This window comes from Bos grunniens, chromosome 29, assembly GCF_055505025.1.
Source record: "Bos grunniens cultivar Pamir isolate PY7600 chromosome 29, Bosgru_T2T1.0, whole genome shotgun sequence".
NCBI classification, from domain to species: domain Eukaryota; kingdom Metazoa; phylum Chordata; class Mammalia; order Artiodactyla; family Bovidae; genus Bos; species Bos grunniens.
Genome location: NC_141193.1, coordinates 28,990,109 through 29,004,222, shown reverse-complemented (window position 1 = coordinate 29,004,222; position 14,114 = coordinate 28,990,109). Strand labels below are relative to the sequence as shown.

Genomic DNA, 14,114 nt, shown 5'->3' with positions numbered 1-14,114 from the left:
ATTCACCTGGCCATTTCTGAACAAATTTCTGTCCTTGGGAACTACTAAACATTGGTCCGCTTAAGACTGGGTTTCCTAAATTAATTACTAAATTAAGGGAGGGTTGGATTACCACAATTAGCTCAAATCGGCCTACCCCTCCACTGTGAGCTTCAATCAGTACTCAAAACTGCATCTTTATTATGCAAAGAGAGTAAGGGTAATGATAGAATGGATACTAAAAGATCGCCAAAATAGTAAAGATGGCATTTCACATTTATCATTTTATTTAATCCTCACCAGGATCATATGAGGTAGGCTTTTTGTGAAAGCCTCTTTTTCTGATGCTTGTTTATGAATGCTTAACTCCCACAGTTAAATGCCACTTAGTTCAATTAGTTGGGTGAAATAAGAGTCAATTTAGCTATTCTGCCTTGTAAGTTACAAAAACGAAAAACAACAGTGAAACTCTGAAATAAAATTTTAAATTCCTTTAACATTTAAGAAACTGTTAATCTTGAAGTTTCACGTAACCTAGAATTCAAGTTCTAATAATGAAAGATAAGTTCAAGGCCCAGGCTTTAGCATAGTGTCTGGCATTAAATATTTGAGTCAGTACCTTTTTACTAAACTGAAATGAACTTAAATTTTCATTTAATAACATTTTCTTATATGTAACAGCACGTCTCTGGCTTTCCCCAATTATGATAAACCTTAACACAGTTTTACTCACGCAAAACTCAGGAAATTTCTACTAGAGATTTTTTTCTAAAGCGAAAGGAAGCACGGAGACCTCCGTAAATAGCAGCAGCAGCAGCATCTCCCACGTGGATCCGGTAATTCTCCAGTCCTAGCCCTTCATTCAATCTTCCTTGCTTAAAAATCCCCTCAACATCCATGGTGAAATACAGGCCTTTGCTCAGGCTTAAATTTCCAGGATTTCAGGTACCCGGGTTAAGGCCGCTGTGAGATTGACAGGCATTTTACCCAATAGCATTGCAGAGAGGCGTATCATTTGACCGACGCACCAATCAGCACGCAGAGTCTCCGTCGCCACGGTGAAGACGGAAGTAAAGCCCTGCGGCGCCCCATGGACTCACTCCCGGAGCAGTTGGATCGTTTCTCTGAGGTTCTGGCTGTCTCCCGCACAACCCACGTCAGCACTTGGGACCCCGCAACCGTTCGCAGGGCTTTACAGTGGGCTGGCTACCTGCGCCACATCCACAGGCGCTTTGGCCGCCACGCCCGTATTCGCAAAGCTCTGGAGCAGCGACTGCAAAACCAGTGGAAGCAGGAGGGTGACTCTGGGCCCGCTCCAGCCCCGGACTTGGCGAACTTTCAGGCCCTGGGGCACTGTGACCAGCTGCTATCTCTGCGACTGCTGGCGAACCCGGCCCTCGGGGATGCCTCCTTTCACTGCCTGCTCCAGCAGCTCTTTCCCGGCCCCGGCGTTCCGGACGCCGAAGAGGAGGCGCTCCAGGGCAGCCTGACCCGCTTCGCCCGCTGCCGGGCCGCTGCCCACATGCTGCGCTTCCACGCCTACAGAGAGAACCCGGTCCTTCAGAAGGACTCAGTGATGAAGACGCAGGCGGAGCTGCTTCTGAGGCGTCTGCAGGAGGTGGGGGAAGCCGAAGCTGAGGGTCCTGGCAGGCTTCTCAGCCGCCTGTGGGAGCGCCTGCCCCAGAACAACTTCCTGAAGGTGGTGGCGGCCGCGCTGCTGCTGCCGCAGGCATCCCCCCGGCTCCAAGAAGAGGAATTGGGTGTAGGCAGCCCCAAAACACCGGGAGACGGGCGTCAAGAACTGCTTCGTTGGCTTCTGGGGAAATCAGATATCGTGGTTGCCTTTTGCCGCAACCTCCCAGCCGAGCTTTTAACTTCCGTGGTGGGGCGCCATCCAGAGCTGTCCCCTGTCTACCTGGGTCTGCTCACAAACTGGGGTCGCCAACTGCACTATGACCTTCCGAAAGGCCTTTGGATTGGAACTGAGCCCCAGGATGTGCCCTGGGAGGAGTTGTTCAGCAGGTTTCAAAGCCTCTGTCAGGCCCCTCCGCCTCTGAAAGATGAAGTTCTAACTGCCCTGAAGTCCTATAAGGCTCAAGACGGAGATTTCGAAGTCCCTGGTCTTAGCATCTGGACAGACCTGTTGTTAGCTCTTGGGAGTCCTGTGTGATATTGCACTGGGGAAGAGAAGTTTTCAGCCCAGACCCCAGTTCTCTGTGGGCAACATTGTGTTACTGATTACTCGAATGTATGGTTTACAAAATTAAAATTCCTGTTTTCTCACCACATCTCCTGTACTTTCATGTGTCCAAAATATTATTTTAGGTCCTAATATATAATAAAGTAATTGTAACTTAATTACAAATATGTAAAGTAACTGCCTTGTAGTGCCATGGATTTTCTGGATAGAGGAGGTAACATTGCAAGTATCCTACCTAAAACCGTAGAATTAACAAGTGTTTTAGAACGTGCGTTTCTAATAATCCTGAAAATATATGTGCTTGTCCCAGAAAAAGTAGTTTTCCAGTGACCAACAAGACACCGTTTTTACATTATTAATGCCTTACTTTTGTAGGTTTTTTGTTGTTGTTGTTTTTTTTAAGTCCTCAGAAGTGAAGAGATTTCTTTAACCAACAACATGTGTTGTCAGAAATAGTTTGGAAAACCAACTGGCCTAGTTGGACTTTAAACCCTGGATTTTGGCCTTGTTAACCTGACATTCTAATAAGTTAACCAGCCTTGTGTGCCTGCGTGCTCAGTTGCCTCTGTCTCTCTAGGACCCCCTTCCAGGCTTCTCTGACCATGGAATTTTCCAGGCAAGAATACTGGAGTAGGTTACCACTTCCTACCAGAGGGGATCTTCCTGACCCAGGGATCAAACCTACATTTTCCTGCATTGGCAGTTGGAACATGTGTTATTCAGAAATTTTGTTTTTCATTTCTGCAAATTGAAAGACCAATAATTTAAAGCATTGCCTTAAAGACAAGGAAAAAAGTTTTTAAAGCATAGAAAATGCAAATCTATGCCTCTGGATTTGATGGCCAAAGAATCAAAACAGACTTCTAAATTAGTACTGCTTCTGCCATTGAGGTTAATACATCACAACCTTGGTGTTAGAATTGCCTTATGTTAAGTGTTGAGTATAAAAATAAAGTTCTCCCACTTTTCCCTTGGTGATTGTCCTATGGGGGCAGTTTAGAATATTTGTTTAGTATATGTAGGAACCTAATTTTGTGAGTTTACCCAGATGCTCCACACCTGGCAGAGTGATTCCCAATCACCAAATTTAAGAATAATGTATTCATTTTTATTAGGGGGGATACTACTTCCTGTTCAAGATGTTTTCTTCCATATCCAGGTTAGTTGGTTGCAAGATTCTTCAGGAAATGTAAAAAATCAGCAAGTTGATTTGAGCAAAAAAATTTGTATAATATAGGATTTTTTTGTTCTGTAGTGAAATCTGGAAGAAAGTACTGTCCCACTAGCAAGTACACTTTCCCAGATAGATAATCCTGTGTTAACACTAAACAAGTTTGTATTTCCTGCAATTTGATTCCCTTTTCTAGCTCTAATCCATGTAGGCCGTATTTTAGATTTAATTTGCCATGATACAAGAGTAAAGACAATTCCTTCTGTTCATTACCTGAAGGTCTTTTTTCAGGAAACATAACTCAGTGAAGAGTTCTATTCACACAATTTGTAATATTGACTCATTACCATAAAATTTAGTTTTAAAGAGTGAGATTTTGTAAACTTATTTCCCTATTTCTGCTGCTACATTGCACTTTTATTTAAGATAAAATGATAAAAATGGTTATTGACTAAAGAAAAATTTTAAATCTATTTTTATTTTTAGTCTCCATGCTATGTTCATTACATAGGTAACCATATTTAGTCTTCACAGCAAGATTGTATTGTTATAAATGTAGATATAGGCTAAAGAATATTAACTACAATACCCGAGCACACAGAAAATAAGCAACATGAGAGTAGAAGCTAATCTGTTATTTCCCCCCACCTAGAGCCTAGAACAGTGCCTGGCATGGCTTGCGGGATCTTAGTTCCCAGACCAGGGATCAAACTTCAGCAGGGCAGTGAGAGCCCTGAGTCCTTATTACTGGGCATCCAGGGAATTCCCTTTAATTTCTATTCTTGATCTTATTTTCAAACAAAGTTCAGTTGTTAAGTCATGTCTAACTCTGGGAACCCATGGACTGCAGCATGCCAGGCTTCCCTGTCTATCACCAACTCTGGGAGCTTACTCAAACTCATGTCAATAGAGTCAGTGATGCCATCCAACCATCTCATCCTCTGTCGTCCCCTTCTCCTCCTGCCTTCAATCTTTCCCAGCACCAGGGTCTTTTCCAAGGAGTCAGGTCTTCACATCAGGTGGCCAAAGTATTGATGTTTCAGCTTTTAGCATCAGTCCTTACAATGAATATTCAGGATTGATTTTCTTTAGGATTGACTGGTTGGATCTCCATGCAGTCCAAGGGACGTTCAAGAGTTTTCTTCAACACCACAGTTCAAAAGCATCAATTCTTTGGTGCTCAACTTTCTTTATAGTCCAACTCTCACATCCACACATGACTACTGGAAAAACCATAGCTTTGACTAGACGAGCCTTTGTCAGCAAAGTAATGTCTCTACTTTTTAGTATGCTGTCTATGTTGGTCATAGCTTTTCTTCCAAGGAGTAAGCATCTTTTAATTTCTTGGCTGCAGTCACCATCTGCAGTGATTTTGGAGTCCAAAAAAATAAAGTCTGTCACTGTTTCCATTGTTTCCCCATCTATTTGCCTTGAAGTGATGAAACTGGATGCCATGATCTTAGTTTTCTGAATGTTGAACAAACAAAGTTGAACTTAAAGTTAAGGACTTAAAAAGATGATACTGATATAGGAATTTTATTATCACTCCAGAATCTATATCTAGGAAGAAAGTGAAAGGAAGGAATGGGAAATTGAATAAATGAATTCAGGATACTTATGAAACAACAGATAAAATGACTGCCTATGTATGTTGTTTTTTGTTAATATTATGGAGGACAAATATCAATGCTCTGTTAGAACTTCCCTCAGGCTGGCTGTATATTTATTAAGTATATTAAAATGTTTTAAATCTAAATGCTGTTGTCTAAGAGCTGGCTACTTACTTAGGTTCTGATTCTAATGGAAAATGTGTAATATTTGACTTTGAGTGTAAAATGTGTAATATTTGAATAAATAAGGCTTTGCATTTGTATGCTGTCATATAGTATACAAAGTTCTACAGTTAAATAATCTTAGCAGAACCTCTTGATATAACTGTTAGGGGAATGTGCTGTGAACTTCAAATTTTATTAATCAAAGATTTGAGACTACAGTTCAATTTGTCATGAATTTGAGCAAACTTTGGGAGATAGTGGATGATAGAGGAGCCTGGCATGCTGCAATCCATGGGGTTGCAAAGAGTCAAACACAACTTACCGACTGAACAGCAACAACAAATAATGACTTTAAGTGGTAAAGTCAACAAGGATCTGGATCTCCTCTAACTTATATTCACTCCACAAATCATTTTTTGGGGGGGTAGATTGGTGATGTGAAAATCAATACAGGAACTGGCACATAGGAGAAAATATATTTATCAAATATTATTTAAATTCAGGTTATTATCTACTATTATAACTTTAATCTGGCTTATTCACTTTCAAAGTCAGAGTCTCCTCATCTATAAAATGGAAAAATTCTAGCTTGTGGTTGTCTGGTGGAATGGCAAGGGAGGTTGGATTGGGATATTTGGGACTAGAATGGATAAACAGCAAGGTCCTATCATATAGCACAGGGAAGTATATTCAATATTCTGTAATAAGTCATAATAGAAAAGACTATGAATATATGTGTATATCTTAAACACTTTGCTGTATACCAGAAACTAATAAATGTATTATTAATCAACTATGTGTGTGTATGCTCAGCCATGACTGATTCTTTGTGACCCCATGGACTGTAACCCACGAGGCTCCTTTGCCTATGGAATTTTCCAGGCAAGAACACTGGAGTGGGTTGCCATTTCCTACTCTAAGGGATCTTCCTGACCCAGGGATCAAACCCACATCTCTTGTGTCTCCTGCATTGGCAGGCAGATTCTTTACCACAGAGCCACATGGGAAGTTCCCAAACTATCCATGGGGGTGGTGGTTTAGTTGCTAAGTTGTGTCTGACTATTTGTGACCCCATGGACTGTAGCCTGCCAGGCTCCCCTATCCATGGCATTTCACAGGCCAGAATACTGGAGTGGGTTACCATTTCCTTCTCCAGCTATACAATACTAAATCAACTATACTTCAATTAAAATAATTCCCCAATATGATCTTGGTTCAAGAAATTTAATCAGTTAGTATTTTATTTTATTATATTTTCAGTGAGTTTATGACATGCAGACAAATACAGAAATGTTATAATAAATTGAAACTTTTATTTATAAAATTTTTAAATAAATTTTTTTTTATTTTCTTAAATTTTAAACTTCTAATTTTGTACTGGGGTATAGACAATTAACAATGTTGTGACAGTTTCATGTAAACAGCAAAAGGGCTCAGCCATACGTACACAGGTATCCACTCTCCCCAAACTCCCCTCCCATGCAGGCTGCCACATAACATTGAGCAGAGCTGCATGTGCTCTACAGTAGGTCTTTGTTTATTTATTTCTGGCTGTGCTGGGTCTTCGTTGCTGCACGGGCTTTTCTCTGGTTGTGGTGAGGGAGGGCTCCTCTCTAGTTGCGGTTCTCCAGCTTCTTATTGCAGTGGCCTCTCTTGCTGTGAAGCACGCATGGGCTCTCGGCTGCTCGGGCTTCAGTAGTTTGGCACGTGGGCTCATTAGTTGCGGTTTCTGGGTTTTAGAGCACAGGATTAATTAACAGTTGTGGCACATGAGCTTGGTGGCTCCACAGCACGTGGGATCTTCCCTGACCAGGGATCAAACCCATGTCTCTTGCATTAGCAGGTGGATTCCTTACACTGAGCCACCAGGGAGGCCCTGAACCTTTTATTTTGTAGTGAGACTTTCTGCTGTAAAATCTTGCTTTTCCCCCCAATGTTTCCTCTCCTGCACTTTTTCTAATGTCTCTCGTGATTCTGATTAGGCCTATATTAAATCTTCTTACACTACTCTTATTCCTACAATCTCTCTCTTTCCTAGTTTTTATCTCCTTACTACTCTATGCTTATGTGGAAACTGCTGTTACCTCCTAGAAGACATTTCCCTATCTTCATTTTGGTAATCCTATCTCAGCCCCTGATGGCTCAGCGGTAAAGAATTCACCTGCAATGCAGGAGACACAGGAGATGTGGGTTCGATCCCTGGGTCAGGAAGATCCCCTGGATGAGGAAAATGGCAACCCACTCCAGTATTCTTGCCTGGAAAACAGAGGAGCCTGGTGGGCTATAGTCCAAAGGGTCACAAAGAGTTGGACACGACTAAGCTACTGAGCATGGCATGGCTCAGCCCCAAGTTTCCGCTAGAAGTGGCCACCCAGCTAGAGAGTAAGTTTCCCAGTCTGTCTTGCAGTTAGTTATGTGTGGCCATAACACTAGACTTTGACCACTTGTGTATAAGCAGAATTGATATGCACAACTGAAGGTTCACACTCCAGAAATATGAAATCATTTGCCTTTAACGCTCTGTTTGTCAAACTGGCTGAAGGGTCACGTGGTACTGGTGAGCTACCTTGAATTACAAGGCTGAGAAAGATTGGAACAACTGCTGAGAAACATAAGGCCAGTGTTCAGGATGGCAGACCAGAGCCCACTTGTCCCATGTATCTTGTTATTAGAGAGAGAAATACGTTTCTCTTTACCCTTCTTTTATCCAAATCACTGCTTTGAGGTGTAGCTGTCACATCAACTTTGCCTATATCCTCGGTAAATATATTGGTATATTCTTATAATCCACTCTTATCTATCTGATGTTTAAGTAATCCATTATGTTTTAAATTTCAACAAACATTTTTTTTCCTATAAGTGTTCTTTGGCTTTTTACCCTCTCAAATCTGTCTGGTCATTTTGTATAATCTGATGTTACATGTTTATTTTTTGTGATTCCATTTTTTTTTTACATTGTTATTTTATATTCTGTAGTAAGGCCAGTGTAATAATTTCAAAACCTCAAGTCCCTGGGGATCTAATCCTGTTTGTTGTTTCTATGATTCTCACTCATGATAATTTGTTTCTTTACATATTTCTTTATATATATTGTGAGTTCACGTTTGTTTGGTTTAATCTATGGAAACCAAGATGTCTAAATAGGGTATTCTTTCCCCAAGAGGGCATTTTCAATGGTTTCTGTCAGTAGTGAACACATGTAACCTAGGGGCACTTTGGCAAGGTTTCTGGCTTAAAGCAAGGAAATTTGACTTCAATTTCCCTACCTTGTGGCTTGCTCAAAGTATAAGTTATAAATCTGATTTGCATACTATTCACGCCTCTTTGCTTTTGGAGATATATATATTTGACGGAGAAAGACATTCTGGAAATTTCCTTTATTTCTTAAAATTTCAACAAAGCATTCGAAGCATATATTATTGAGAATCTAAATGTTTACAGCAGTTGAGTCCTGCTGCCGCTGCTGCTGCTGCTGCTAAGTTGCTTCAGTCGTGTCCGACTCTGTGCGACCCCATAGACGGCAGCCCACCAGGCTCCCCCATCCCTGGGATTCTCCAGGCAAGAACATTGGAGTGGGTTGCCATTTCCTTCTCTGGTTGAGTCCTACTGAACATATACTCACAGCTTTGCCAAAAGCGGACGGCCTCTCTTTAACCCTTGCTGCTCTGAATTTTCCCCTCAATACTCCTCTTAAAGAAGTCAAGGTCACCCATCATCTTTATCATCCCAAATTCAAAGGATATTTTTCTGATCTCAAGTAATTTGACTTAGTAGCATTAGATGTTTTGACCCCTTTCTACTTTTTGAAACTAGGCTTGAAATTCTGCTCTCAAAACTTGTGTGACATTCCTCTATCCTGGTTTCCTCTTACATTTCTAACTATATTTTTCTCATTCTGATTTTTTTTGGCTCCTTCTCCCTGAATCAATCTTCCCCAGGATTTCTCAAAGTTTAATAGTCTGCTTCCTCTCCTGTACATGCTCTCATCCCTTTTCCACGGCTTTAAATACTACCCGTATGCTTCCAACCACCCAATTTACATCTGCAACCCAGAGCTCTCATCAGAACTTCAGGGTGAATGTCCTCACTTCAATGTCTCACAAGCCTCTCAAGCCAAATATATGCAAGACAGAATTCTTCATATCCCCGCAGAAGCTTGCTTATCCCTATGCATTTCTCAGTAAATAGCCAGAAACCTGGGAATTATTCTTGAATCCTTTCACTCACTTAGCCCTCATAGGCAATTTATTAACATATTTCACCTTATCTAAATTTCTACTCATTACTCTAGGATAGGACAGGGTGACCATAGACTCTTATTTTCCCAAGACAAATGGGGGTTATGCCTGTTGTCCTGGCATAATTGATACAAGTACAGTATGCTTTTTCATTCTCTAAAATGCCCTGATTTGGCTGATAACTCATATGCTCACCCATCTATCACATCTCTGCCAGATCACCACAATGAGTTGGCTTCTCTATTTGCTTTTTAGCATATTTTACAGTCCATTCTCCACCGAAAAGCTCAAGTAGTCAATTTTCAGTCATGTTCACTGAGAAATTTAAAGTCAATGGGAGAAAAGTTACACAGACTTTCATTACTACGTCTATCTAGACTAGCATCTGTACACCCATACTTCTTCTGTCTGTTGATAGTAATAAGCTATTCTATATTAAGCCAATTTCTATACACTTCAGCCTCATGGGAATTCTTTCAGTTCTTGGAGTAGAGAAGCTGAGCTTTTTCCTGTCTTAGAAACTTCTTATATTGTTAGTTCAGCCAAGAATGTTCTCACCTAGTCTTCACTTCACAGCTTAATTTCATTCTCTCACCATGATCCTCTATCTAGACATGTTTCACCCTGTTATTTTCCTTCAGACCACCCATTTTCCTACAGTTGTGTTGTTCATGTGTGTCTGCCTTTTCTACTAGAGTATAAGTTTAGTAAGGACAAAACTGTTGTGCTTGAATATTCAAGGTTTTCACACTATACTGGCAAATATTATGTGAAAGCTCAGTCATGTCCAACTCTTTGTGACCCCATGGACTACACAGTTCATGGAATTCTCCAGGCCAGAATACTAGAGTCGGTAGCCTTTCCCTTCTCCTGGGGATCTTCCCAACCTAGGGATCGAACCCAGGTCTCCAGCATTGCAGGCAGATTTTTTACCAGCTGAGCCACAAGGGAAGTCCAAGAAAACTGGAATAGGTAGCCTATCCCTTCTCCAGCAGATCTTCCCAACCCAGAAATCGAACCAGGGTCTCCTGCATTCCAGGTGGATTCTTTACCAGCTGATCTACATGTATTTGATACCTATTTATGAATACATAGGAATGGAGCAAACATTTGATTACAGCGTCACCCTGTAGGTCGTATCTTTAAGAACTATAAACCATTTTAGTGCTGGCTATGACGAGTATAAATCCAAACAACAAGAATGGGGTCCCATTCTTGGGATGGGTATATGGTAATGTTTCCAAACTAGAACCAATCAAACTGAAAAATCTCTAAAAGCTTCTTTGCTGCATTTGAGTTGGATCAACATTCATCAATGTCAGATTTAGTTGCTGTGGTTAAACTGCCCAGTTATACCTCTTTTATGCATTTTTGAGCTCTGAAATAGTGTATCAAAGCTCTAAAATAGTAACCAGTTTATAAATTGAATGTCCCATCTTCCCTTGCACATTGTGGATATAAGGTATTCATATTAACATAAATTAGTCAATGCATATGCTTTAGGAAGAAACCATTGATTTCTCTCAGAAATTAATTGGAAATAATCAATCCCTGTGTTAGTAGTGTGGCAGTAGCATCATTTATCAGATGCTAATTGTCATAGTGGACCTAGAATACCCTTTTGGCTTAGAAATACGGTAGCCCTAAGGGAAAGTAGCTTGAATAATTACAATAATTAATGTGCATACAACTGTCTCTTGAAGCTTCATTACTCTCAATATTGGGGTAAAGGTTTGAGTTCAAAAGAGCTTTCAGTGTTTTAAAATCTTATTATGCTTTTATTCTTTTATGTCATGAAGGACCAGAACTAAATCGTAGACATTTTTTAGATGTAGTAATTCAGAAGTATAACCATAGGGATATAAAATGTGAATAATTAGTTTATATTTTATATTTATACATATAATACAAACAGGATTATCGTGTTCTCAATGAAGTCTATGATAATCTCAATGTCAAGCATATATTTGATATTTGAGTTTTATACATCAGTATTCAAAATAAATGTTTTCTAAAGTTAAATTTGTTTATCACTACGAAAATGCTTCTCACCTCATATATATATATCCTTTCAATTTGATATTTGTGTTGCAAAATGTACTTATTTATTCAATAAGCTACTTACATCTATGATTTAATGCACTAAAATGATATAAACCATTTTAATATATGTTTTGATGTTATAAACCAAATTTTTTATTTCTTAAAAAATACATCTGGAAAACAATGTGAAGGTATAGATATATGCATAGATCAATAATGGATCTTTTATCCTCCTTAATTGTTCAAAGCTCTGAGGGCAGATGTTGAAATAATGATCATTATACCAAGCATCTGACACATTATCAATACTTATTTGGTAACATATTCTGTTTGAAGCTATACATGTATTTATGAGCATTGACAATGTGCCAGAGTGGAATAAGAATACAGCATATTGTTAGTTTTCACTGAATACAGAAGTAGTCATGGACAAGAATGAATAAATGTTCTTTGTTAACCTCAGACACATTAGATACCTTAAAAAATGTTAACTGAATTTGAATCCACAACAGATGCTAAGATCAGATTTCAAATAAACTATCACTAATAAATTGACTACTAAAATGCAGATATGAAAAACAATGCAGAACTTGTAAGACTATAACTTATAAGACTATAAGTTATTTTATAGTCTTGAGAGATCTCAAAATTTTGTAAGAAACATTCTTGGCAGAAAGAGAGTATGTTTTCTTTTCTTGCTTTAAAAAAAGCATATTGACAGTCTTTGATGATCTTCAAAAATATTCAGTAGTGTATGTAAACATTAATAGCCAAGAGAGGGATAAGGCTGAAGGTACATGTTCTCTGATTTGTTTTTCCAATAATTGCAAAAACATGTGTTCCTGACACTACTGGTTTGAAATTGTTGTTGGAAACATAAAATAAATTACAAGTGACTAACAAGAGCAATTTACAGAAGATACACGATCTAGTTCACTAGTCAGCAGGCATATGGAATTACTATAGTAACCATAACTAATGGAGAGCAGGCGCCGTTTTCTAATTATAGCTAGAAGCACTGGACCTGTGCACCGCACCAGAAAATTGGTCCCCGTAGATTCGAATGTTTTCACAGTTTGTCATTATAGACGTTAGCTAAAGCAGGAGATTTGAAGAACGGCAGTTTCTGCAATTTGTTAAAGGTATTATACCCATTTCTAATCTAGTTCTGTGAAAGGAATATTACAGTTACTGTTACAACATTGCAATTAAAGGATATTTTTGATTTCATTTAACAGTTAAAGAAATTTTAAAAAACAATGTTTTTTTATGATGGAAAGAACTAAAGTATATATGTGGAGACAAAAAGGGAAATAAATTAAAAAATTGTTAAATGGTTTCTTTTATGACTAAGAAATGGTACATTTTCAAATACTGAAAGAAAAGATATGTCAACCCGAAATTCTATACTTGGCTAAATTATTTTTCAGTAATGAAGGAGGAAATCAAGACTTTATATATATTATAAAATATATATATGTAATTTAATAATATATATAAATGTGCCTAGTCACTCAGTCATGTTCAACTGTTTGTGACCCCAAGGACTCTAGCCTGCCAGGCTCCTCTGTCCAGGCTCCTCCTGGATTCTGCAGGCAAGAATACTGGAGTGGGTTGCCATTTCCTTCTCCAGGGATATATATAAATAATAATATATAATATATAAAGGGCTTCCCTGTTGGCTCAGTTGGCATATCTGATGTCTCAGGGTGAGAGATGCTGCCTCCTGGGGTCAAAGTTCTAAATGCTGTTGGTTTAGTCACTAAGTCGTGTCCAGCTCTTGCAATCCCATGGATTGTAGCCCACCAGGCTCCTCTGTCCATGGGATTTTCCAGGCAAGAATACTGGAGTGGATTGCCATTTCCTTCTCCAGGGGATCTTCCCAACCCAGAGATCAAACCCAGGTCTCCTGCATTGTAGGGGGATATTTTACAGAAGTCCTAGAAATTCCCGCCAAATAAAACACACTTCTCACCTTCAGGTTGTGAATATGTTTTAAGTCTATATAACTAATCACTGAACAGATGATTTAATGAACACTTGCAAAAGGACAGAATAACCAGTTCAGTTCAGTGCAGTTGCTCAATCGTGTTCAACTGTTTGCAACCCCACGAACCGCAGCATGCCAGGCCTCCCTGTCCATCACCAACTCCCAAAGTTTACCCAAACTCACGTCCACTGAGTCAGTGATGCCATCCAACCTTCTCATCCACTGTCGTCTCCTTCTCCTGCCTTCAATCTTTCCCAGCATCAGGGTCTTTTTCAGTGAGTCAGCTTATCGCATCAGGTGGCCAAAACATTGGAGTTTCAGCTTCAACATCAGTCCTTCCAATGAACACCCAGGACTGATTTCCTTTAAGATGGACTGGTTGGATCTCCTTGCAGTCCAAGGGACTCTCAAGAGTCTTCTCCAACACAGTGGCCGCCAACAAAGATTCACTAAGAACAAATCGTGAAAGAAGGTTACTTGATTTATGTGAGGCCTACTAGGCTAATGGACTTCTCTGGTGACTCAGGCAGCAAATAATCTGCCTGCAGTGCAGGAAACCTGGTTCGATCACCTGGTTGGGAAGATCCCCTGGAGAAGGGAATGGCTACCTACTCCAGTTTTCTTGCCTGGTGAATTCCGTGGACAGAGGAGCCTGGCAGGTCCCAGTCATGGGTTCGCAAAGAGTCAGACACGACTGAGTGACTAACACTTTCTTTTC

General features: G+C 39.7%; 2 protein-coding genes across 2 annotated transcripts in view; one reads left to right on the top strand and one right to left on the bottom strand.

The window, feature by feature from the left end:
* The window catches only part of GAS2 (growth arrest specific 2), a 180,216-nt gene extending 179,275 nt beyond the window's left edge, over positions 1–941 (bottom strand). Inside the window, exon 1 of the mRNA XM_086385714.1 lies at positions 773–941. The gene's annotated coding sequence lies outside the window, so the exon portion shown is untranslated. The remainder of the gene's footprint in view (positions 1–772) is intronic.
* Positions 942–1,011: 70 nt separating this feature from the next.
* On the top strand, positions 1,012–2,267 carry FANCF (FA complementation group F). Its single transcript, XM_086385707.1, has one exon. It carries the CDS (start codon positions 1,070–1,072, stop codon positions 2,147–2,149), a length of 1,080 nt encoding a protein of 359 aa, XP_086241833.1. The 5' UTR covers positions 1,012–1,069; the 3' UTR covers positions 2,150–2,267.
* Positions 2,268–14,114: the final 11,847 nt, after the last annotated feature.

Coding starts and splice junctions, on each gene's coding strand:
- FANCF (XM_086385707.1), top strand. CDS start 1,070: ATGGACTCACTCCCGGAGCAGTTGGATCGTTTCTCTGAGGTTCTGGCT.